Source organism: Indicator indicator, chromosome 22 (assembly GCF_027791375.1).
Source record: "Indicator indicator isolate 239-I01 chromosome 22, UM_Iind_1.1, whole genome shotgun sequence".
Lineage (NCBI taxonomy): Eukaryota > Metazoa > Chordata > Aves > Piciformes > Indicatoridae > Indicator > Indicator indicator.
This window is the reverse complement of record NC_072031.1, coordinates 12,946,740-12,973,387: the sequence shown is the minus strand read 5'-3', so window position 1 is coordinate 12,973,387 and position 26,648 is coordinate 12,946,740. Positions and strand designations below refer to the sequence as shown.

The following is a 26,648-nucleotide window of genomic DNA, read 5'->3' as shown; positions in this document are numbered from 1 at the left end:
ATGCACGAAGGGCCTTTTGATAAAGGTATTTTTAATGTCAGGTAAAAAACATATTCATATCAAGAATTACACTGATGAGAGAACTTTTCTTGGAATCATTTAATGGAGAAATCCCTTGCTAATGTCCTGAGGGAGCTGCTGACAGTGTGCAATAATTTTGGTTCAGTGCAGCAGATTAGAGGATATCTTCCATCTCATGAAATTCAGGCGAGTTCTTCTTTTGCACTCTGAGGTCCCTCTATGAGCTTCTTGGTACACTCCCCAAAATTAAAGGGCCTGCAACACACCTTTTTTTAGACCTAATAGATAGCTGTGGCTGTAAGATAACTGAGGTAGAGTGTGACCTTCTGCTTTACTGCTTTCTACTCCTGAAAGTTTAGCTTCTCCAATTATGTGGGGTTTGTTAAATTCACCTTTGAAGTGAAATACACTTATTTCCAGAGTCAGTCGTGGAGAGTAAGGTTTGTGAGCCTCTATGTGTACTTCAGATGAAGCTGTTTCACCTTTAGCATTCCTCCCACTGCTACCTACTTTATATAGCTTTTTCTATTGTTTTGCTTCTGTGCTGTTCATTACTGCAGTGTTGTCTCTATCACATGTAAATACTGGCATTCAGTAAGCCTTTCATCCAGCTTGTGAGGAGTTCATAAGACCAGAGAGTTTTTCCCATAACTACAACCATGCCCCCATCATTCTGGATCCTGTTGAGCAGACCTGATCTTCCTTGCCCTCTGAGGACTGTTGTATCTCCCAGACCATTTAATGACCTGCTGCAAGCAGCAGAGAAAATGCTAATTAAGTGGTTCCTAAGATGTGAAACTACAAAGTAAAGAACTGTGAGAGAGTAATGGAGTACAGGAGAAGAAAAATACAAAAAAAAAAAAAAAAAAAACCAAACCCAAACCAAAACAACCAGGCAATATTCTCCTGACCTGTCCATAGTATGAGAAACCCATCTAAATATTTCTTATAGAGATACAGAACCCCAGCCTAGGGTTTAGGACAATTTGGGAAGGCGTTTGAAAACATCAAGCAAAGAACACATATTTTTGTACCACTATTGTGTATTTCACTATGATAGAAGACTGTCAAACAGATCATTTAGCAGATTAGCACATTTGTTTTCAGTTTTCAAAATGAGGAGTTAATAGCCCCTGGCTGTACAGATTAATAGTGGTTTTGCCCAGGGATGTTCAGTGTAAGGCAGGCTGCTTTGCAGTTTCTGAACTTAGAAGCTGTGGAAATTACAACACAATGGAGAGGACTCTTCTGGTCCAAGAAAAACAGCTTTTGAGGTCCTTAGTTACTGATTACCAGCAAAGTCTTGCAAAGCACAGCTCTTATCTTGTGTGATTTAAGAACTGCACATTCCTCCTATACTGTGGCCTCTAATGGGGTAAAATAAGTTCTGAAAGAAAATCTTATCTTTCTTGTGCCACCTGGATCACAAGATCTTGAGAAAGCTTGAATGCTAAAATAAGACTTGTTTCAAGTCTTATTAAGATGGAAAAAAATTTACAAAGTTCCTTTACTCTTAACTTCAGTACAGGTTTCCTCACCTCACTGTTGGCTGCCTTGTGACCTCTAATGAGGTGGTTACAAATTAGGAGTTGGCAGGAAACTGCTTAGCAAGCACTCAGAAATCATGTGACAACATTTGCATGAGTCAAGAATATTTTCACACTCGAGTGGCACAGTGCTCATGCTTACCCACTCACACGGGGAAGGGCAGGGTCTGAACTCACAGGGACTTGAACTCATGCCCACGCATCAGTCTGTGCTGCAGAAGGCAGACAGACACAGCTGCTTGCTTATGATTTAACTGGTAGTGTGGTGTAGTCATTTACACGTGTTGGCTCATCACATACGTGCAGGAAAAAATTTCAGGTTCAAAATGGTACAGCTGAGAGGAACAAAGGAGGTGAGAGTGAAATCCTTAGTTGCCTGCAGCTGTCTTTGAGCCCTGCGCGTCCATGCCCTTTCTTGCATTGCACCTTACCACTGCTTCTGTTATGAAGAGGGATTCTCTGGCTTGTAGAGAGCTTCATGGAGTTAGCTGAGCTACAGATCCATCACTAGAGAGCAATATGCAATAGTTCATAGACTCCAGATAGCGCTCCTCTGAACTGTCACTTTCCAGATGAGCTGTGGACAGGCTGCACTTCAGTTCAAGCAGCTTCAATGTAGGGCAAATTCAGCATTAGTCAGGAGTGATTCTAGGCTCATCCTGTGTGCCATGGAAGCACAGAAAAAAGCAACAGGAGAAAATCTGTCCTGTTTGATGTTCATTTGCTGATTGTTTCCCTTGTTAAGGAGGAGAGCAGGAGATGGATGACTGCCTGGAGACACTGAAAGACGAGGAGGAAGCTTTGTGGGAGAACGTAGAATGCAACCGGCACGTGCTGAGCCGCTACATCAATCCAGCCAAGCTGACCCCCTACTTACGGCAGTGCAAAGTGATCGATGAGCAAGACGAGGACGAGGTGCTCAACTCACTTCTGCTGCCCTCCAAAATTAACCGAGCAGGTAATGATTTTGTGAATGGCTACATCCACACCCCGATCTGAACACTATTTTATTGCTAAGTCTGAAGGGAGCCTTGTATTAAATTACAGATTATCAACTGGAATCCCTGTATCTCATTTACAGGAGACTTAACGTGAAGGAGGGAATCTGCCACTGCTATTTCGATAACTATGCCTCTTCCCAGTGCTGTGCAGATTGGAGCTCTTGGGGTTCATATTCCCATCAAAGTCTTGGCAGATATTTCAGTTAACACATGCAGCAGCCACTGCCATTCCAAGAAGAGGTTTTCAGCTGCGATTTGTCACCGAAGGGGCTGCCATCCTCGTGTCTCAGCAGTGCCTGCTGAAGGCTGCACTGAATAACGTGTCGTTGGAAATTTCTGTTCCAGAGACCAATTTGCAGCACTCCCTCAGAATAATGATCAGCACAAACATAAAGAATCTGTGGCATTACTTTATGAGTTCAGCTGAACTCAATTAATCAGACAGATTTGCCACAGTGCGTTGCCATGACAGAGATGAACCTGGAGCCAATTTGACTTCAGGGGTTCGGTATTGCTCCTGCTGCTCATAGTGCTCATGTGTCACCTCTCTGCTCTCTGTCCTTAGGCCGGCTGCTGGACATTCTCCACACCAAGGGCCAAAGGGGCTATGTAGTTTTCTTAGAGAGCCTAGAGTTTTACTACCCTGAACTCTACAAACTGGTGACAGGGAAAGAACCCACACGGAGATTTTCCACTATTGTTGGTGAGTAGAATCAATCCCAAAGGAACCTGTTGAAATAAGGACTACTTTTAAGACTGGGTTGGATTTTTCAGGTGAAAAATAGAAACAAAAGCTCTTCTTGTAGTAGCATTCTGCTGGTTTTCTGTCCTCTTCAATGTAAAAAGTGCTAGCAACAGGTATTGTGTAAAGAGGAGGAACATCTCAGCTGTCTGGACAAACCAGAAGAGCTTCAATTTGAATGGGAGGCATTAGGAGAAATCTCAAGAGAAGAAACATTGGAACAGTAGACTAAATTAGACTGGTGACCAGCACATGGTGCAGCAAATTGGAAACATTCAAAATAGTTGCACTTGTTCAAATTAATTTTACCATAGTTTGTGCTGCTTCCACAGCTCAGCTGAAACAACGCAAATGCAAAGACTTGATAACCTATCCAGAAAAGCTGTATGTATGTATATTGTGGTTCTGCTACTGGTGTGCTGTGGAATTTTTGTACTGATTGTTAGATATCCAAATGTGTGTGTGTGTGCTTGTGCACATTCTGCACTTCTGCACATATTCTAGGACATCTATTTCTTACTCACTTCTGGTCCTACTTAGTATAATGTTACTTTATTAGGCATTGATAAGCTGTTCAAACATTTTCAGTGGAAGAGGGACATGAAGGCCTTACCCATTTCCTAATGAATGAGATCATTAAGCTTCAGCAACAAGTAAAAGCAAAAGATGTGCAGCGCTGTGAACTCTTGGCTAAGTCTCGCCAGTTGGAGGATGAGAGGAAGCAACTAAAACTGAACAAGATAGAGCTGCTGACCTTCCAGGAGAGATACAACAAGATGAAAGAGGAGAGGAACAACTACAATGATGAGCTGGTCAAGGTGAAAGATGAGAACTACAATCTAGCCATGAGATACGCCCAGCTGAGTGACGAGAAGAGCATGGCTGTGATAAGAAGCAGAGACCTCCAGTTAGAGGTGAGATAAATGTGCTGGGCTGCTTTAATCAGGAGCAGCAATGGAGGATGCCAGTGGCATCTGGCTAAATGAGACCTCTGAGATCAGGAAGATGTAGAGCTCTCATTTGCTTTGCTTATCCAGGTGAGGGGGCTCCAAGCAACCTGCTCTCATTAAAGATGTCCCTGCTTTCTGCACATGGGTTGGGCTACATAACCTTTAAAGGTCCCTTCCAACTCAAAACATTCTGTGATTCTACGATTCTATTATTAGAAGCATTGCTGTGCAGAAATTCTAACTGCAGGGATGTGTATTAATGGCAGATAATTTACATACTTGTAGTGGATTAACAACACATAACACGCTTAACGTTTTTAAAAACATAATTGCTTGCTGAAGATACAATTTTAGCTTTCCAGGCTCAATAATATCTTGGAGCAGTTATCCAGGCTTGCACTACAGGTGCTGGTGGTTTATTCAGAAAGCCTCACACAGAGCATTGAAACAGCTTGAGGCCATTTAGGAAATACAGAGAAATGCTTCAAGTGGCATAAAACTCATGCTTGTGTGTGTGCCACAGATGAGATGGAGTAAACAACTACCTATAGTGGATCTGGACACTGGGGTTTATTTCAGAACCTATGATGCCAGATATTTTGCCCCACTTTGTGTTTTCAACACTGTTTGCCTGCTCCTTCATCCCAGTGCTGCATTCTCTGAGGCCCAGCATCCCTTCCCCTCAGGTAGATCACTGTTGGTGCAGGATGGTTGGGCAGAAATTCCTCTCTGCTTCCAGTCCCCAGTCAGAGGTGGTAATGGCCAAGGTCTCTGCACATCCCCTGACTTTCATCCCCTCCCTTCTCTCTGATCTCTAGGCTCTCCTCCCTTTTCAAATGTCTCCTGCAGACAGGCCCACTTCTGTCTGGAACCTCCTTTTTCTTTTGGGGAACTCTTCTTTCCTATTCAGAACTCGAAGATTTTTCCCAATCCAAATAGTCTATGTGCTCTGCACAGTGTATGGTCAGCCTCCTAAGTGTCAGTTCAGTTTCATATCTCTTTGTTTAGTGGAGGATTGAGGATATGCCACTTCTTTTTAGTCCAGATGTTATCAGAATTTGCAGCCAGCCCATACCAGTTGTTCCTAGGAAATAGGAGGCTGCTGCTTGAGAGTTCAACAGTTCAGCTGTGGACAATCAACACATGCACGTCCACCCAATTATCTGCTGCTTGTTAGCATTCACAGTCTAAGCTATTTTTTTCCACCTATGATAGTATTTTTTCACCTGGAAGTGAGAGGTATTTTCAGAGGAGTAGATATCAGAGCTAAGAATGATTGCTTTCCTTTCCTCTTTCTCCATTTCACTGCTCCTGGGCTGCTCTAGATTGACCAGCTGAAGCATCGCTTGAACAAAGTTGAAGAGGAATGCAAGCTGGAGAGGAACCAGTCCTTGAAGCTGAAAAATGATATTGAAAACCGACCCAAAAAGGAACAGGTTTTGGAGCTGGAGCGGGAAAATGAAATGATGAAGACTAAAATCCAGGAGCTACAGTCCATCATTCAGGTATAAAAGTAGATGATTTCAGCCCCTTTAGCTTACCTCTCCTGCTCGCCCAGATAGTGGACACATCAGGCTTCAATCGCTCCTTGCCTCCAGGCACCCCCACAATCTCTTCCCCTGTTGTCTCACGTAACCCATGTCCCCTCACAGCCTGCCTTAGTGGCTACCTTTCAGGATTATCTAAGGGTTTTTGAGGAGGCTGTCAAAGCAGGACAGAGAAGCAGCAGGTGGTGAAAGCTCCTGTGTGTCAGTAAAGGACAGGGAGTTGAGTACCTAGCAGGGAAACTGGTAAATATGAACAAGAGGAGGTGGCATGATCTCTGCTACTGCTCCTCACCTCAAATTCAACACATTCCTGTTACAATGCTAGGAAGCCTTGGGTAAAAATTCTACCTGCAGGGCTACAATAAGCATAAGCAGGAAGATAGAAAACAGAAGGTTGGATATATGGCTCCCAGCTGTCTGTGGTAGACCTTGTACAAACATATGCACAAGGAGGAGTGCTATCCAAAAAAAAAAAAGAAAAAACAACCAACAATTGTCATCTAATAAATCAACTGTACATGAAAGCCTGGCTTCTTCAAGGTGTAGAGTGCAGCTGTTTAATTGCTGAGCATTCAACTCCATGGTTTAGCCCTGCTGTGGTTCTTAGTACCAGTCTGTCACTACATCTGTGTTAAACAGCCAGCCCAGAAATTTCTGACAGTGCCTCTCTGTACCCTGTTTTAGGTTGTTGTCACATCTGTGCCAAAAGGTCTCAATGAAGGTAATCAAGGTTTCTGTCCTTGGGTGGTCACTAGTTACCAGAATGCCCTGGAGAAGGCTGCTGTAACTTGCACAGGGATCTTCCCCAACCTTTGTTTGGGCAGACAGGGAAAAAGGATGATGTGCAGCAAATTAGCACTGTGTTACTTTGTGAAGAGCTTAGCTTAATGTTAGGATATAAGTGAGAGTGCTTAGTTGGCCCTTTGCTGGAGAAGGCTTGTGGCATTTTAAAATGACATTTAAAAAGTTATCAATAGAATGCATTTCAGAAACGCCAGTAGCCTCCAGCAGTGCCTAATGATTCTTCATTCTAATACAAACCAAATTCAAAGGTTGAAAAAGGGTGTAGGACAGAAGGTTCTTGGAGTTCTGATCCATATGGAATCTCTTATGTTAATTGAAATGATCTTAGAGCACCTACGGAAACAGAGGAACAACCATGGAAGAGCTAAAAATAGGATCGAAATTTTCCTAACTGAAATTTTCCTAACTGAAAGGATAAATAAACAAAAGGCAGTTTAGTTTAGAAATACTTAGGTATACTTAGAAATATTATCTAACCAAAATGTCACTGAAATCTCCAACTTAGTCTAGGTATTTTTAAAACAAACATGTGTGTTATTTCCCTGCATTTCAGGCTTTTTTTTTTTCTTCTTCTATTTATGGTTAATTTTGGATGGCAATTTATTTCTTGGAACCTGCTCTGCTAATCTTGTTAATTTTAAATCTGAAAGAAAAAATATTGCTGGACACAACAGAAAATGAAGCAGGGATACAAACTACTCCAGGCATGTTTAATATTCTCTGAGTGCAGCCCTGCAAAGCCTATGCATGCTTTAAAAATTCCCCTGAATGTTTTCATAGGCCTTGCTCTTTGGCAAAGGGTGAATTTTGTGCTCAGTGAGAGCTGATTAATAGAGGAGAGTTTTGAATGCAGGGCTTGGAGTGAAGAATTGTCACTGCATCCAAAATGGATCAAATTATAGCCAGTACAATAAAAGAGTAAAACAGATCCTTCATCAGACCATTCTGACAGCAAGACAGCCTTTATTCATCTTCTCTGACAGTACTTTAAAATATGAACAAATGTCCATCCCTTCTCCTACCTTCCCAATGCAATACCATGTTCATTTTCTATTCCTCTTGTTTGTTGCTGTCTTTGTTACTTTTCTCCCTGCAATGAGATTTTCCCTTTCCCTGGCCTGTCTCTGAAAAATGTCTTTCCTCAGGCTGACAAGAGAAGTCTGCCAGATTCGGACAAAGCCATTTTGGATATCCTGGAACATGACCGTAAGGAGGCTCTAGAAGATCGTCATGAGTTGGTCAACAAGATCTTTAACCTCCAAGAGGAGATTCGTCATGTGGAAGACTTGAGAGACAAGGTAAGAAATGGATGGATGGATGGATGGGAAAATGGATTATCTCAGGCTAGTGGCCAAAAGACCTCTGAAAGGCAGTGGTGGTTAACAGTGTGTCGTTTCCAGTACCTTGAAGAGAAAGAAGATTTGGAGTTGAAGTGCTCAACACTAGGAAAAGACTGTGAGATGTACAAGCACCGTATGAACACTGTGATGATACAGCTGGAAGAGGTGGAAAAGGAGCGAGACCAGGTATCTAAGAGTTAAAGGGGGGAACATCAGTACCAAAGGCTTGTATCTCATATGTATCACTTCGGGGAATTGTGGACAATTGGACCCAAAATACCACTAAAAAATAAACAGCTACAAGAAATTGCTACTTGTTGGAATTTGCATCGCTGTAATTAAACACAGTGTAATATTGGGTTGTTTCCACAGCTTAACATCTGGCAGACAGGACCAAGATCTTAACAACAGCTATTGCAGGCTTTACATTAGTGTCAAGTCATTCCAGTTGCACTCTGGAGCATTTTGCCACCAACCAAGAGGGAGCTGGAAATGAACCACCCTCATCATCGTAATTTTTAATGGCACTACTGTGGCACATCGTGGTCCTAACTGCTGTGCTAATTGGTGAATGGTTACCAGCTCTCAAATCTTCATTCCAAACACCTTACAAACAAACCCTGCAGCAGAAACTGTCTGGTGCTCTGGTGCAAAAGAGGTTTCTCCTCTCCGCTGCAGGCGTTCCGCTCCCGCGACGAGGCTCAGACGCAGTATTCACATTGTCTGATTGAAAAAGATAAATACAGGAAGCAGATTCGGGAGCTGGAGGAGAGAAATGATGAACTTCGCATCGAGGTGGTTCGGAAGGAAGCCTGCATCGTAAACCTGGAGTGCAAACTTCGACGGCTCTCTAAGGACAGCAACTGTCATGACCAGGTAGGACTGAGGAAGACAGGCATGAGTTCTTGCTTTAAGATTTGCTTTTAAATCTTACATATATTTTGGTGTGGAAGAGAGACTTTTTTCCTTCTGTGAATTAACTGAAGGAAAAGATAACCTCTTTGTACTAAATGTGTTTGTGAGGTCTTCAGTACAGTGGGGCTCAAGATGTCTGCCATGCACATGGCTTCACAAAGGTTGAAATTCCCTTGATTTGAAGTGGAAGGGAAAGAAAAGCAGGAAGACAGTTTCTACACTAGGGTAGAAACTACACATAGTTTTGAGGAACTTGTCCCTGTGAACAGAAAGCCCCACAAATGTCAATCTGAATTGATTTGGCTCTGAAATCACATTCTGTGTGAGTTTCTGAAGCACTGGAGTCATGGAAAGTTCAATCAGATTACTCTAAAGGGAGGGTCATGAGGAGTTGTACCAAAGTGGTCTCTGAAGTAAAGTATTTTCTTCTTTAGAGCTTGCCACGGAATCTACCCATTACCATTATCTCCCAGACCTTTGGGACTTCTGGCCCAAAAGCTAATGGTCAGGAAGCAGATGACTCCTCCACTTCTGAAGAGTCTCCAGAGGACAATAAATTCTTCTTACCTGATCAAGCTCGACTCAAGAGAAGAGTGAATCTAAAGGGAATCCACGTATGTCTTAATAGGAGGCTAGAATGTTACAGTGCAGGGACTGTTAGAAGTAAGAGACATAACATGTTGCAGTCATGCCTCTGCAAGTGTGGTGCTGTAAAGATAAGAGCAGCTTTGTATATGACAGTGAGCTGTCAGTTTTTTCCCTGTGGTGATTTGCATTGTGGAGAGCAGATATAATCAGGCTATTTTCTGCCCCTTCTCCCCATTTTATGTATTCTCCTTGCTTCTGCTCTTCATTCACATAATTGGAGCGTTGTCAATAAATTGATTCTTGGCCTTTTTAACAGTAGTGGGGGGAAAACGACATAATGCCCAAAGTCCAGCACACAAGAAGCTGAAGGTGGAAAATAAAGCTTTGGTGGAGAAGCTCACATCATCAGGAAGGAATAATAGAAAGAAAAGGACACAATCTGGAGCGAAATTAACTACCTAATTATGAATTAAATTATGGCAATTTCCTCTCACTTAGGAGTAAGGGGTAGCAAGAGTTAGGTACATGATTTCCCCAAGTAGCTGCATTCACACAGCTATTACCTGATGCTATATTCATGAATTATAAAAAACACGCAGTCTAACATTCAGGGCTTTGAGCTTCTCTTTCCTTTCATCTGCATCTGAATTCTCCCTGTCCCTCATAACCTTTCTGAGCTCTGACTGTCATTATTACTTACGGCAATAGTGCTGCATTTCTTACACTCCACACTCCAAAAGGATGCCTGTTGTATTCACAGCTGCCTGAAACCAGTCCCAAGGCACCCATGTCACCTTTTGTCTCTTTGTTCCCTCAGCAGTATCTGGAAGTTGCAATGTATTTGGCCAGACTTTTAGAAGTAGTTAGGCAGCTAACTCATTCACTGCAGTGACATTTAGACACAGAAATATCTTCTAAATTTTGGGTATTGTTGTTAAAAGGAGGGCAAATAAACAGCAAATTAGCAGTCAAAATGGGGTGAAAGTATCAGTCTGTGGCAAATATTCTGCATCTGTGTTGTTTTTTGTCCTTTTCCTTTAGATAAATCCAAGAACTAAATCCCCTGTCGGCATGAACAAAACATCAGAGTTTCAAGGTCAGCAAAAGCACCCAAGTCCTTACTCCTTTTCTGTTGCTTTGTCTCATTCCCTTAATCTCTTTAAGCTGTTGTAACAAATATGCCAACTAGGGAAACTCTGAAACTAAGTCCAAGTCAGTAAAACAGAGTTTCTCTCATAGTTAACAACTCAAAATATCAAAGTGTTCTACCTGAGTGTCCTCTCCATCCAAAGATCCTTCAACAGACATCCTACAGTTTACCAAAGTTTTCTGTTTATTCCATTTTCCTTTTAGTTTACAAAAATTTTGAAGTCATCAATGTAACACCTGCACTAAAAGTCATGATACTATTCTCTTTTTGCTGTTGGAAAAATGATTCAAACTGAAAAGACCCTAAGCTGGTGATGGTCTAATGAATTCCTTTGTCCTTCAGCAGAGGGGAATTCATTCTAAAGCTAAAGCATTGCAAAGGCTGGGAGAAGGGGGTTGACCCAGCTATCAGCCAGCTGCCAACTTACCAAATTTGTTTCTGTGTACTCATGTTTGAGCTGCTGCTAATTCCTCTTATTTATACTATTCTTGAACCAAACACCATCTTAGGCAGCACTTCCCTTATTTTTTTTGTGCTGCAACATGCTCCCTGTTAGACAAAATATGCTGGCAAACATGGTTCCTGATGCAAGAAATTACACATTAAGCTGTATGTTTGGTCATGTGCAACATTGGTACAGATTAGAGGTGTTGAGGAAGGGAAAGAGTTCACAAAGGCATTCACACTGTGCTCCCTGGGGCTGCTATTGTGTTTTGTTGTGAAAACAAAAAAAGCATAATTCAGTGAGCCAACCTTACTCCAGACTGGTAGTCAGGGGATGAAATCAATACATAAATTAATAAAACAACCCTTCTTTAATTTGTCAAATAGTATTCCTAGATATAATAAAAATGCACAGGAGAGCTGAAGGAAAAAGTTGTCCAGAGGCTGTGCAAAGTGTTGTGTGCTTCTGCACTTTGTTGGGAAGCTGACGGAGAAGGGAAGGGAGCCATAGCCGGAGGGCACAGAGTGCTTCCTGGAGCTTCTGTCCAGTACAGGGGAGAAGCAAGACAAGCTGAAATGGAAGGATAACCTAAGTCTGTGAAAGACTCCATATTGAAAGTGATCTGACATCATTTTCTCTGCTGTGTTTTTCTTTTGTTATCTGGGAGCGCAGCAGTCCGAGCACAAGATGAAGACGGGGCTGATGCCAGCAATGGCCGCACAGACACGAGTTCCTCTAATTCTGTCTCCATCAGTAACTCCATCAGCAGCTGTGAAGTCAGCAAGATTGTAAGGAGCCTTCATATGCCCCTTGCTCATCTACAACCACCTCTTCTAATGTGGGTCAGAGCTTTCAGTACTAACACTTCAGTAGCATCCCAGCTGTGATCACATTTGAAGCAATGTCAGAGGCTCCCTTAATCCTTTTTGCTAGCATTTTGTTAGAGCCATGTCATTAGCCTCTTTCAAAACCACAGAACTGATTTATATTTATTTAAAGGTATTTCAGAGGTATTTATGACCTCTTGCTGTCTCCTTATTCCACTTCACATTTACTGGTAGAAGGTAGAGATTTGCTCTAAAAGCAGCTTTGTAATTTATTTAAGCAAATGTTCAGGAGAGAGTTGGGTTCTCTTTTTCTTTTCTTTTCTTTTCTTTTTTTCTTCTTTTTTTATTTTTCTGTCTGTAAGTCACAGTGAGTGAGAAAAGGGGTGCAGATCACAGTTGGAAGTTTCTGCATACCACAGCCAAACCTTTTCTTTCATGCCTGCTGTATCCCCATAATCTCCCAAGGTAGATATTCCATTATCCATAGGTGAGCACTGACACAGCAGGACAAGCAGATAGGGAGAATGCTCTTGCAGAGTGTTAATAACAAAGAACAAAACATCTCTTTCGCACACTGTGAAAAATGCTGCCCCCAGGAAATTAAAATTATATCCAAGAATAGCCAGGAAAAACCTCCCTGCCACTCGTAGCAAGATTAGCTGGGTTAGGAATATTGGGAATATCTGCTGGATATTTACACAATTTATACTGTCTTCCCACTAGTACAAATCAGAGTTTATTCTCCAGTGTATTAGATTAATAATTTAATGTCTGGAGACCTGTATTTTTCTTCCTCATTTCTACTATTTTTGTATACATAAGTACCCATACATTCTGCTTTTCATCCTCTTCCTTCTTGAAGTCAGCTGTGTGACACATATGCCACATATCAAGGGTAAAGTTAAAGTTGTTTGGTAAAGCAGGCAGTCAGGTGGTCACAAGAAAAGGTACTGTGCCTATTGCTAAAATCCTGGAATGTGTGATTATGGAATGCCCTTGTATGTGGCATTCTGTGCATCCAGGATCAGTTTCTCTCACGGGTGTGTGTGCCTCACAGTGCAGAGTACTTCTGGTGAGCTAGCAGGTGCTAGTGCTGGGTGAGGTAGAAATGAGAGCATGTTTGGGACTGTAACCTTTCTGACACCTCTCTTGAAAAGCAAACCCTGAGAAGTCGCAATGACAGCATCATGTCCACCACTCCTGAACCCCCAGGAAACGATTCCATCGTCCGACGCTGCAAAGAGGACGCCCCTCATTGCGGGTAGGTAGCCACGCTGTGAGAGATGCCCAGAACCTCTGGTCACAAGGAGGCCAAAAGGGCTGGAGATGTCCTTGTGTCTGTCTCTAGTTGGAGAGCTTCTGCTAGGGAGCAGGACTGACTCGCCAAACTTCTCAAGGCTGCAGTGTTTCATCCCTCATTTTGTCAACAACATTCAAGAGTCTCAGGTAGTTCAGCTGGGATGAAGGGCACAGTGGTACCACTGCAGCAAGGACTTTTTCAGTGTACATAAGAAGAACTCTGATGCTACTGGAGAATGTTGCTCTACCTTAGCAGACTGATATGGCTTCAGTTTTTTCTTCTCAGCTCCATGCTGCCAGTGTCTGTGCCCCTGCCCTTTTCCCTCCTCTTAAAGCCCCTCTTTGTCCTTTGTAAGATGCTAAAATAGAGCTGAGTTACTTGAATGTCTACGAGAAATGGTGGGGAGAAGTGGAAGAGGGAGGTGGTTTTTGTCAGGCTCAGGGCTCCATATCTCAGTACAGCCATGAGGGGAAGGAGATGCATTGCCCTCTGCTTCACCTTCTGCTGCCACTTCCACTTTATGTGGACTTCCCCTGAGAGTGAAATCGAACCAGCTGGGAAATGGGAAGTTAGTGGCAGGAAGGAGAGAGACCTTGCTTGCCTCACAGTCCCCTCAGAGGCACTGTCCCCTTTTTTAAAAGGTTTATAACAATGTAATACCTGGCCACACTCTTTGGTGTTGGTGTCAATAGCATCAAGTGTTTTTATTACAAACATCAGAAGATACAAATTCCCGAAAGGTCCCAAGCAGGAGGAAAAAAGAACAAAGCCCATGAAAACCGATTTAGAAGAAAGCAATATATGTGGAGGTTTGAGTCTTTATCAGATTGGATATTTAGACCTAATCTTTATTAGAACTTTATGTAGATTTTTAATGTTTTTTCCAAACAAACTCATCTCTGGCAGACTGTATCTTTTGCCTCTCTTTCTCTGTGTCAAGCTTTGCAAGACAGCTTTCCTGTCAGGGAATCCTCAGCTAGTTCTCCAATATAATTTTCTAGGCTGCTGAGGATTTAGGCAGAGTTTTTTTCTAGTCTCCCTTAGCTTCTCCTAGCCCCTCTTAGTCCCTTGTATTGTGCTCATTAAAGATAGAGGGTCATTTTATTAATAATTCGAATGTCTGATGTTTCAGGTGCTGAACTTGAAAAAGCCTTTGGCATGCCTGGACATTTAAATATTTGCAGTATATTATAGAAAGCAGTAAAGATTACATGGCTATTATTCATCTTGTGGGCTTATTTCACCATGGCTCTGACTATATTCTGTTGCATAGGTTAAGACTTTGGAAGACAGAGCTCTACTGCAGTCTGAAAATTTTCCTCATATCAGGGCCTCTTCTCCCCACTGGCATGTGGAAGGAAAAGGTACCCTGGAGCAAGGTGTGCCTGTGGCCTTACTTTGTTGAGCTAACAGTCGCTGAAGTCAAGTATCAAAAGAGCATGCCCAAAAGTTCACTGTAGTTTGTAACTTTATAATTAGCCAGCTAAGGTTTTTTCTTATCTTATTCATGACCCTAATCCAAAATAATTGCTAGTTGCATGCCAAGTTGCAGGTTTCACAGTTCATCCCATCTTGATTTGTGTGGAGAAAAAAAAAAAAAAGAAAAAGAAAAGTGAGATCATAATGTAATGTAGGAAAAGTTATGTTATTTCCCTGATTATACATGGCATAAAAATAGCTGACTCTCACCAGACTGGCTGCAAGAATTCACCCTTCACTTGAAGCCAAATATGAGAAATATCAATCCCACTGAGGACCTACAAATAATTCTGAATGGAAAAACCAACAAGCTGTTACTTAAACAGCTTTGCAACCAAAGCACATGCTTTAATGAAGTCCTTCTAGTGAAGCAGGCAGATCAATCACTTGGCTGGACATGCCCAATATCCCTTTAAGAGCAAAATTTTGGTGAATCTTAACTGTTTGTTTATAAGGCAAAGCAATATAGTAACCCTTAACAGGAAAGGTTGTGTCAGTGGGAGTTGGTGTGGGACCTGGCCTAACAGTTTCTGTTGGTACACTTTGCCATTCTGTTATTGTAGGTATCTCAGTTAATTATGCAAGGTACCTTTAAGATGGTATAAGATGCTTCAAGTACTTTAAATCAAGCAGGTAAATTACTTCTTCTGTGATGCATGCAGTCACTTCCCTTGCACTCTGTCAGTGAGCTTCTGACATTTTTGATCTATCATGGAAAAAAAAAACCTACCATATTGCAGTATATACACAGCAGATATCATGCAACCATTTATCTCAGGGCTGAAGCAGGTGTGGTGTAAGTCACATATATGAGACCATCACTCAGCAGCTCCCCCTGGTCTTCAGCAAAACCCTCATTCCCTCACTGCAGTTAGCAATCCTTCCTTCTGAACCCTCTTGCTTCCCATGTTGGCTGACAGATATTGTCTTCTTGACACATATTGTCCTCCTGCCATCTTCCTACACCTTCCAGGAGCCCACAAGTATGTTATTCATTTTTGTTTTGCAGCTGCTCCATTGTCTGATGCAGCACCTCCAACATCTTCTCTTTTTCACAGAAAAAAAAAAAAAAAAAAAAAGTTCCTCCTTCAGAACTTAATGAAATCTGCTGAAGCTGGAAATGAGCTGAAACATAAAAAGTGAACAGCTTCCCCCCTCTCTCTGTTCCATTATCTCATGCTTTGTTTTTTAATTTCAGCCTGGTTGAAGAAGACAATGACAGCTTTGGATGTGATGCTTTGGAGCTAGATGGTAAGCAAAAGAATATCATGTATGTAAGTTTAACTATGAGATCTATGTGATTGGCTCACCAGTTACAGATACTGCCAAATAAGGAGCTCCTGGTCTATATAAGATGGAACACGTAGTCTGAGAAAAAAAATTGAGTCTGTTCATCACAACAAGTAAAGAAAGGGTCAGCTAGTGGTGAGAATAAGGAAGTAGTTAATCCTGAAGAACTAAGTTAGAAAAGGATTAGACTAAATGAGGAAGGCCTTAAAATGAGGGAGGAACTAATTAATGAGAGCCAGAATCTTCTCGTGGCTACTCAAAAGAAGAGGCAAGGGACACAAACTAAAGAATAAGCAATTCCAGTTAAACAGAAAAAATGAAGCTTTTTTACTGTGAGGATCTCAAAACACTGGAACAGGACTGACCAGAGAGGCTGACTAGACTCCAACCTAGCTGGACAAGTTCCAAGCAATCTCCTCTAGCTGTCCCTGCTTTGCTGCTCCAGGAGAGTTATCAGGTAGGTCCAGCAAGTAGGGCTGGCATTCCTTGCCATGGCTCGTGCACATGAATCACGCCTCTGCATCAGGAATTTCCTCCTTCAGATTTGGCTGGGATCAATCAAACATTCATTTTCCCCACTTCCACCTTTGTCCCTCTATCTAAGCCTCATTTTCATTCTTGTCTCTCTTTTCAGATGACAGTCATGATAGGCAGTCACACGGAGCTCCTTCGGTGCACTCTTCCTCCTCTTCTCATCATTCAGAAGGCCTGGATGCCTATGAGCTTGAGCATGTCAACTCCATATTTAGAAAGTTCTCTCTGGAAAGGTATTTTGAGATGCTAGCTTACCTACCTTAGAGACTGAGGAAAGGCTACTGTGGTGGAGACCCTCCATTTATCTATTAGTTACTGGAGATACAATGGCTGGAATATGATGTCATGAGTTATGTGATACAAATATCTCATGATACTGTTCTAAGTCTGTAGTTCTTTATCTCAGCAGCAGTATCACACGTAATTTTGGAGCTCTTTCATAACCTGTAAACCAGTGGAGGGCATCCTAAAATTTTTAGAACTTCAAGGCAGACAAAATTTTCTAGAGGCTTCATTTCATGCTTGTGATCTTGTTATTTTGCTGCTAGAGGTTGCTAGGTGAGGTACTAGTACACATCTGAGTTATTCAGTCATGTCAGAGCTATTGGAGCCCTCCAGATGATCTTCTCCAGAATTTATGCAGTAAGGAGAAAGACTTCTGTGAGAGTCTTTAGATTCTAGTGCTTGATGATGCTAGAAGTTTGTTTATATCTCTCTCATTGATCAGGTGTGCATTTAACTCTGAGTGGTCACTAAAAGCTGAGGTAACTAACTGCCACCTCCTTCCCTCAACACAGACCTTTTCGTCCCTCTGTCACGTCTGTGGGTCGCATCAGAAACTCCTGCCATGCCATCCAGCGTGTGACACTGAATGGAGACAGCCTCAATTCAGAAATCACTCTGGTTGGGGGGAATGATAAAGGCAGCTTCATTAGCTCTGTCAAGACAGGATCACTGGCAGAGAAAGCAGGTCTCCGGGAGGGACACCAAGTCCTGCTGGTGAGCATAAAACAGTTAGCAAACAGTGTGGCTGCCTACTTGCATTCACAGCCACCACAATACTTTGTTTCTTCTTTTGTCTTGCATTAATGACAAAGCACTGAGACTCAGGACAAAGAAAATCCACAATTGACTGTGAAAATATGCAGGAACAGCATTTATGGTCATCCAACACAAAGACACACTTCTGAACGTGACAGTAGCTCTGTTTAGAAGAGTTCAGATCAACTGATGTTTTCTTTACTGCTGTTTTGTCTAGTTCAGCCCCTCTGAAAAGACTAGAATGGGATTTACTCTCCAGCTTCCTCATAATTTTCTGCCTGAAAGGAAGCTGATGCTACTGAGCTTAACATAATGACTCCTAAACCATTCTTTTAGAGTAGCCTGTCTTGGAACTGACCATGGACGTGGCACTTGGTGCCATGGTTTAGATAATCATGAGGTTTAGGGTGACAGGTTGGACTCGATCTTTGAGGTCTCTTCCAACCTTCTTGATTGTATGATTCTATGGTATGAACAGGAATGGATACAGCTGCCATAGAAATGGGAAGAAGGGTTGCACAGCTGTGTAGCTCTCCCTGGTCTCACAGAAGCAGGGGTTCAACTGAACTTCTGCTAAGTTGCTCTTTGCTTAGTTTTGTCTCCATTCCCAACGTTCCCAAACTATGTTCCTATTAAAACAACTCCAAAGGGAAACAAAACCCTCACAATTTATATTCCTGCACTACTCACTACTGGGAAGCCTGGGATTGCCAAAGAGATGCAGTTGTACTGACTGCTAGCATTCCTAATTTGAGAGAAAATAAATGAAATATTGAAAATATAATATGGATCCTGATAGTAAAGTATCTGCATTGCTTAATCAGAAAAATATTAAAGAAAAGCTAAAAAAAAAAAAAAAGGAAAAAAAGGAAGGTATAATTGACTCAGATTGAACCCATACTGGAGAGTGATATTTCTTTCATATCTAGTTGGAGGGCTGCATCAAAGGGGAAAATCAGAGTGTTCCTTTGGATACTTGCACAAAGGAAGAAGTTCACTGGACAATTCAGAGGTGCAGTGGTCCAGTCACACTCCAGTATAAATCAAACCATGAAGGTAAGACCAAAAATATTTCTCACCTCAATTAGTCCCAGGTCTATTATGCTAACTTGTCTGGATGAGAATGACAGAACCAGAATATCCTTTGTATTGGTATAAATCTGAAGCATGCCCAGTGGTGTTAATTATAACTACTGTGTGTAAATGCTCCAGCTTTTAGCTTTGTGACTGAGAACAGAAAAAAGCCCCATATGCTTGTCTCTACAGGACTCTGAAGAATTTACATGGTGGGCCAGTAATGACATGGCTCACAAAACACCTTCAAGCTTATTTTTATGTACAGTTTTCTGTATTACAATGTGGTGAGCTGAATCATCTTTATCCAGCTGAAGTCGATTTAGCACTTACCTGATGGAGTTGCCCTGTTTATTACCTTTGTGGCTTTACCTTAACTTTAACAGCTGGAGTCCATGTGTGGTGAACAGAATTTGATTTTTGTCTTCATGGCCTGTAATGATAATTTCAGGCTATGGATTAAATATTACATTCCAAAATCCTTTTTCTGCTAGTGTATATAAATTTGTGTTGTTTTATTTTTTAATGCTGGTCAGAGAATTTCAGCTGCATAGATCACACAGGAAATGATGTCTTTGATTTTCTTTGATGTTTTCAGAGGTAGGAAAAACTATTGAAAATTTTTTTGAGCACCACTTAACTGCAGAAAAAGCATGATATACATTGTGGGAGTGCCAATTAGAGCTAATAATAAAAGGAATAGCTCGTCATTAAAATTGGTGGCAGAACTCAAACTGTACTTCCAGGACAGAGCTACAGCTGTGTCTGTTTCTTTGCTGAGAAGATCTGTTTCACAGGTCATGTGTGCAACACTGAAAATGGAGTTACCTAAAGGTATCATCATCACAAAAACACTCTCACAGATTCTGATTCCAGCAGTATGAACTGTTTCTGTTCAATGCCCCATCAGTGTCTGTAAGGTGCAGTGTAACTAGTTGTAACCCTGTCTGGGAGTAGCCTCAGAAGTTTGTGCTGTGTGCTTGCCCCAGAGGATGCTCAGGAATGCAACAGTCCTGAAGTGTGACCATCAGTGATCGTGCTTCACCCTTTCCTTTGCAGGCTATCGGAAGCTGCTGTCGGAGCTGGAAGAGGGGCTGATCACATCTGGGGACTCCTTCTATATCCGCCTGAACCTGAACATCTCCAGCCAGCTGGACTGCTGCTCCCTCTCAGTCAAATGTGATGAGATTGTTCATATTCTTGACACCATGTACCAGGGGAGGTGTGAGTGGCTGTGTGCCAGAGTTGACCCATTCACTGTCAGGGACCTGGAGACAGGGACCATTCCCAGCTACAGCAGGTGAGGGTAATGCTGAGCAGCCACCACTGAGAGCAGTGGTTCTGTAAATAGGGAAATTAGTTACTGCTGTGAGAAAAGAGGTGTATGGCTTAATTGTTGAGATGTGGCCTGATGATGTTAAGCTGTACTATGAGCTATAAAGCTTTAGAAAGGAGACTCCAGATGTTACCTGAAAGGGTGGTTGTAGCCAGGTGGGGGTTGATCTCTTCTCCCAGGCAACCAGCAACAGAACAAGAGGACACAGTCTCAAGCTGTGCAGGGGGGAGTTTAGGCTTGATCTTAGAAAGAAGTTCTCCACATAAAGAGAGATTGCCCTTTGAAATGGGCAGCCCAGGGAGGTGATGGAATCACCATCCCTGGAGGTGTTTAAGAAAAGCCTGGATGAGGCATTTAGTGCCATGGTCTAGTTGATTAGTTAGGGCTGGGTGATCAGTTGGACTTGGTGATTTTAGAGGTCTCTTCCAACCTGCCTGATTCTGTGATTCTGTGAATAACATCAGTTTCTCAAACAATATCATAAGAAAATATGCCATGAAGATTCTTTAATCTCTAACTGCTCTGCAGTCCTGCTCTTTATTTTGTTCCTGTGTTGTTCAGTCAGTCTCCACTATTTTTTTCTATTTAATCTTTTTCAGTAGGGACAGATCCAGCTTTCTTCTGAGTGGTTTCAAAGATATGATCTATGTGATTCCATCCTTTCTTTTAGAGCCCAGCAACTTCTTTTGGTGAAGCTGCAGCGGTTGATGCATAGAGGAAGCAGAGATGAGACAGAAAGCTCACATAATACCCTGCGGGCACTGCGGGTAAGTGTCTACAAACAAGGTCACTGTAAAACCTATGCTCCACTGCTACTTGTTGTTCCCTATGTTAATTTTACAGACAGTCTTGTTTACACTCTTTGTAGGTTTTGGTTATGCCTGGCAATGGGCACCTTATGTTTGCTTTAAGTAATGTTCCTGGCAGTGGGCCATACTCTGGCACACTATTAACCCTTCCAGCTATGAAGGAGTACACTTTAAAAGCCTAATATCTATTTTGTGTCTTAGCTAATCCTTTTCATTCTTCTCTGCCTGTGAGCCTCTAATGCATCTTCATAGCCACATGAGGAAGAAGCTGTGTCCTTGGAGTTAATAATCAGAATTATTTCTCTCCTACCGCGAGCAAGCATCTAATCCACGGAGCTATCATTGTCCCATAGTAGAAAGACCTGTCTCTTCCAACCTATGGAGAAAAGTGGGATTATCAGGTCTTCACACACAACAGCACTGCTGATTTCTCCTTTTTCCTCAGAGACAGTAATTTGTTTTTTTCTTTCTTTAGACCAAAGAATTCCATCTTTACATAAAAACGGACTTCCCAGTGCGTTAGTTACAGTCATTTATTTTCAGAGCTGGGGAGACACACATGCTTCTAACACTTGCAGGACACTGTAGCCACTGCTTGTACTTGATTTCAGTCAAGGTTAAGTGTCACACATTCCTTCTGTACTCCAGTCCCCACTGATCAAAGAGACAGAGATCACTGGCAGAGATGTCAGTGAAAGGAAAAGCTTTGCATGCTATCTCTTGGTGCAGAAATCACCTCTTTAATAAGCTGTGGATAGCTTATGAAAGTCTCAGGAGTCTCCAGTGAAGAAAGGAATGTGGAAGAGCAGTAACAAAAGTGGGGTATCTCTGTATAGGCCATGCTACATCTACAGTTTACTTAGAACATTGTCTTTGGGAGAGATATCAATCAGTCACCATCCATTTTATTTGAAAACATAAAATATCTGCTTCCATTTGTTCTGTTCCTTGAATGCTGTCACTTAAAAAGAAAGGAAAAGAAAAAAAATAGGGAAGTAAAGAAAAATGTCTGTGTTACTTTTTATTAGAATACATTGCAGCCAGAGGAGCCTGCCCTACAGAATGACCCAAAAACCAGCCCTCGCCTGTCCAGAGCAAGCTTTCTTTTGGGCCAAATATTACAGGTAATAATAATCCTCAGTGCAATGTCTGACAGTGGATCTGAATAGCAGATATTCCCAGGTTATCCTAATTTCCCCAGAAATCCCACCTCAGAAACAGAGGTTGTAGCAGGATTTATTCCAATCAGAAAGAGATTTAATATATGAAAAAGATGAATGGGTTGTGCTCTTGTGATAGAATTGTTTATTTTTAAGTGCATGCTTTCCATTGCTAATGTAGCTTGATGAGTCAAACGTTTCTGCCATCAAGAGGCTGAATTGTGTTTTGCTTGAACCGCACAAGGACAAATCCACTGGGCTGGACCAATCCCCAAGACTCTCTGAGATAAGGCTCCATCAGAAAATAGTCCTAAAATTGTAGGTCAGTGACTCTGAGCATGATAGAGACTGTGGGTGAAAAATAGAAGTCTTGTGAAAGAAGCTGGTTGCGAAGATTAGCAAACATACAGGAGGAGGAATTAATATTTAGAGAGAGGAATAGGTGGGTGGATGAGGAATGAAAGCATGAAGCCTGCTTCTTAGTGTAAAGACATCTCATTTGTGAGGTTTTAAATCTCTCTGGTAAAGCAAAGAAGACGCAGAGATTTGGTTATATCCTGTGACAGTGTTGTGCACATAGTCACAGTGGGTCTCTTACTCTGCTGTGGACACACAGCTTGTACTGGTGGTAGCAGGGAGCTCTGTGAAGAAGAAAACATGCTGCTTAAGAGCAGAGAACAAAATAAGAAGTCTCCGAGGGGATTAACAAAGGCTCTGAATCGGATCTATGATATTTAAACAGCCTTAGCATTCAGTCAACAGATCCATGGAGTCTTGTCTTTGATGGACACAGGTAATTCAGTTCTCGTAGATAACAAGTGGGGGCTGATGAATACAAGGGAAAATAAAGAATGTAAGAAATGAGGGTCAAACCTCTTTGTTCACCTTTCCAGTTTGTCAGTAGGTCTGAAAACAAATATAAACGTATGAACAGCAACGAGCGAGTCCGTATCGTCACAGGCTGCCCCTCTGCTCTGGCACGGACCTCATCCGAAGCAAAGAAGCCATTACCTGAGAAACTGGAAGGTATGAATGTAAAACAATAATAGCTTTTACACACATGGCACTGATATAAAGGCCTACACAAAGGTCTACATAACAGCGTGGCCATGAAAAATGCCATAGGTGTCTCTTATTACTACCATCTGTGGTCCACTTTGTGCAAAAATTCAACAGCGTTTGCAACCAGAACTGATTTTGCCCAAAGAGCTGATGCACAAAGGATTCATGAGCAAGGTTAGGACACTGATGCTTTGTGTTTGATTGGCAGTCCTTCCCAGGTGCATTCTTGCTTTTTGTCCAAAAACCTTTAACTCAAAGGAAGTCAAGTTAATAAGAAGAAAGATTCTCCAAGCAAGAGTCTTACTCATCTATTAAATAATCTCTTGAAAGCAAAAGGCATTTGAATTATTTAGTATCAGGTTAGACATCATACTACTGGGTATATAGTCAAGACAACCCTGGCAAAAGTGAAGGGAGGACCAGTATGATTAACCATGTCATTTCTTGTTTGTGTGTTTCTCCTCCTTTTTCACCAAGTCCTGATGTAGAAGTAACCTGATGATAAATGTCTTGTTCTTTACTCAGATTTGGATTCTGAAAGTGAAATCAATAAGAGGCTCAGTCTGATCCCTTACAGCTTGGTGAGACCAATCCACTGTGAGCGCAGGCGCCCTGTGCTTTTCACTCCCACCATGCTTGCCAAGACCTTGGTACAGAAGCTTCTCAACTCTGGAGGTGCCCTGGAATTCAACATATGCAAGCCAGGTAATGGGATAAAAGAGAAACATGATCATTAATCCTCAGTGTTGGACACAGGGACACACGCACATGCAGGGGCAGGCACATGTGATAGTTGCTTGAGGTTCTTCAAGTCAGAGCTATTTGTAGTTCTAAATTCTGCTTTTTGTCAATATCGAGATATTTGAATGTTTTTGAGACAGTCAGTGCACATGGTTATGAGATTCTGTGTCTGTGAATATTATCCATGTGTATGCTGTGTGGTTGCTAGGATGCCCCTGAGAGACTGAAATGCTGTGAGTGCTCTTTCTGTTTGCATACTCTTTGCATACTGCATATCTAGGCAATGTGAAATTTTGATTAATTTGTTTCTAGTATTTGCTATTATGAGGAATATCTTCCCTAGAGCAACTTTAGGTTTATATCACATCCAGGGCTGTGAAGAATGTGCATTTGATCTACTCGAAAGACTGATTTTCTTCCATGCTAAGTATTTACTATTAAAGCAATATGCAGTACTGTGATTGCTGTAGGGCAGGATTTGTATACAACACAGCATTAAACAGAGCTGACGTTTCATTTTTACACTAATATTGAATACCCACCACATAGTTTGCAGTCTTGCAGTCATCCAGACTGAGAAACCGGGAAGTTAAGTGTTATAATAAATATCCCCTGTCTTGCAGCATAAAACAAAAGCTTTGATGTAGAGCTGCAATTCACAAGGGGTCCAGTATCACACACTGCAACCTAAGCCAAAATTTGTTAAACTTTAAACACAAATGCTGGGACACTAAATCCTTCTTTTAGGAGCCTATACTGGAGGCCTTCTGTTTTAGCACTTCTCAGCATCCTTCAGCCCTGAAATGTTACTGCATAACATTAGGTGCTGGAATTGTATTTACTGTTTTAATTTAATGCCTTCATAGTGTTGTAGTAATTGCCCAAGGACTCATTGGTGCAGGATATAGCTGAGATGCTCAGCTGTGATCAGATTAGGCTTTAATTGAATTCAATGGAAGAAATGAGGCAGCTGTTACGACAATTCATTGCTCCTCTTCTCTCCCTGAACCATCCTTAGATCCCATGTGAAGTATTGTTGGATGGTTTTCTAGGTGTTCTGTTGTTGTAATTTTAATTTTGTCCTCATCCACATCTCTTTCTAGACGTTGTAACAAAGGAAGAGTTCTTAAGGAAGCAAAAAACAGAGACTATCATCTTCAGCAGAGAAAAGAATCTGAACACGTATGAATGTATTGTCCCTGCCAATATCGAGGCTGTCACTGCCAAGGTGTGTAGTGTGCTCTGTATCCCTTTGACAGGCTGGCTGTGAGTCTGTCTGCAGTGTCTGTTTCTTCCTGAATAAAAGGCTGACCAATTTACAGTTGCATGTTCTCTCTCTTGCCTGCCTTCAATCTCAGATTTATATTTCTTCTCCCTCAAATGGCTTTTATTTGTGCTCTTGCTTTTCCCTTCCTTTTTCATCCTCAGCCATGTCCTTTTATATATCAGCTCATTCTCTGTGATGACCCACATTGATGCAGCAAAATATCCTTTGATTTCCTATGCTCCATTCCTTATTCAATTCCTTTTCATTTCATAAGTACATATGAATGTGCAAGAGAGTAGGAGATACAAGGACCCAGACAAAAGAAAGGACAGCCTGAAACACAGACACGGGGCTGTACAGTACAAAGATAGTGATGTCAAACACAGAGATCTTCTATCAGGTAGAGAAGATCTGATGCACACAGCATGGGAAAACAGAGAAAGTGATGTTTTTTTTCTGTCACAAGTAGCTGCAGTAGATGTGCTCTCTGAACAAAGAGCAAGTATGTGTGTTTGTGTATATATGCAAAACTGGTATTTTATTTTGCTCTTCATCTTTAGATCAATCCATTTCAATTTAAAACCTTTTCAGAGAGCTATTGAGCTCAGCTGTTATTTGACTGACAAGATTTAAAACCAGGAGGAGGAGTTTGGACTTTAAATGTATGTTTGGTTAATAGGTTTTTAATCAGTGCAATGGTAAATAGAGAGCTTTTCAGCTGACCCCATAAGGTAGGGATACCTTTATCTCCAGACTCCACAGCAGTGAATGTTCCTTTGTGACACTGTTATGACTTTGTTTTTAGAACAAGCATTGTCTCCTGGAAGCTGGAATAAGCTGCACAAAGGATTTAATCAAAGCCAAGATATATCCTATTGTTCTCTTTATCAGAGTCTCAGAGAAAAACATCAAGAGGTTCAGGTAACATATCAAACCTTCTGCATATTTGATATTCTGTCTTATTCAATGACTAATTCTCGAGTCCAACAATGTTCTCACTGAGAGAAATAACTTCTTCTCTCTTCATCTGATATTACCATATGCACTGTTACCTCCTGTGACTCCTCCCTGAAACCTTACAAGCAGAGAAAGTAGGAATTCCCCAAATCTAGCACTCTTTCACTGTCACTGATAGCAATGAGCACTGTGGGAGGATGAGACTCAAGAATATGTGGTTTTCTCCATGCTCAGCACTCCCACAGCCTTTCTTAAGGTGATGCTAGCTGGAAGAGGAAAAGTCATAAATACTTACACTCTCCCCACATTTGCTCTTTTTAATTGTTTAATTGCAAGTGCTTTTTCCTTGGGACCACTGTGGAGGTAAGGGAAGGAGAGATCTGGAGTAGCTGTATTCTCCACTGCTTTTATTGCTTGTATATAATCAGTAGGAAATAAATTCCTGAAGGGGCAGCTGGGCTACAGGATTAACTTGAAATGTAAAACATTTATTTTTGGTCTGCTCATTTGGTACAGGAAACTACTGCCAAAGCCAGAGATTGAAGAAGAGTTTTTACGTATGTGCCGTCTGAAGGAGAAGGAACTGGAAGCCCTGCCATGTCTTTATGCCTCTGTAGAGGCAGATGCTTGGAGCAGCATTGAAGATCTTATCCGAACAATAAAAGACAGGATTGGAGAAGAGCAGCATAAAACCATCTGGATAGATGAAGATCAGCTATAA

At 41.7% G+C, this 26,648-nt stretch overlaps 1 protein-coding gene across 1 annotated transcript; it reads left to right on the top strand.

The window, feature by feature from the left end:
- Positions 1-26,648, top strand: CARD11 (caspase recruitment domain family member 11). The gene is made up of 24 exons (XM_054390869.1): positions 1-25; positions 2,314-2,526; positions 3,135-3,272; positions 3,900-4,225; positions 5,587-5,766; positions 7,758-7,910; positions 8,013-8,138; positions 8,631-8,828; positions 9,302-9,481; positions 10,497-10,551; positions 11,723-11,838; positions 13,035-13,138; positions 15,855-15,907; positions 16,581-16,713; positions 17,278-17,479; positions 18,451-18,577; positions 19,655-19,895; positions 20,602-20,698; positions 21,769-21,864; positions 22,794-22,926; positions 23,488-23,667; positions 24,807-24,931; positions 25,776-25,891; positions 26,444-26,648. The coding sequence occupies exons 1-24, from the start codon at positions 1-3 to the stop codon at positions 26,646-26,648; spliced, it is 3,522 nt and encodes a 1,173-aa protein (XP_054246844.1).

Coding starts and splice junctions, on each gene's coding strand:
- CARD11 (XM_054390869.1), top strand. CDS start 1: ATGCACGAAGGGCCTTTTGATAAAG. Junction 16,714..17,277: donor AGAAAGTTCTCTCTGGAAAG/GTATTTTGAGAT, acceptor CCCTCAACACAG/ACCTTTTCGTCCCTCTGTCA. Junction 20,699..21,768: donor ATACCCTGCGGGCACTGCGG/GTAAGTGTCTAC, acceptor ACTTTTTATTAG/AATACATTGCAGCCAGAGGA.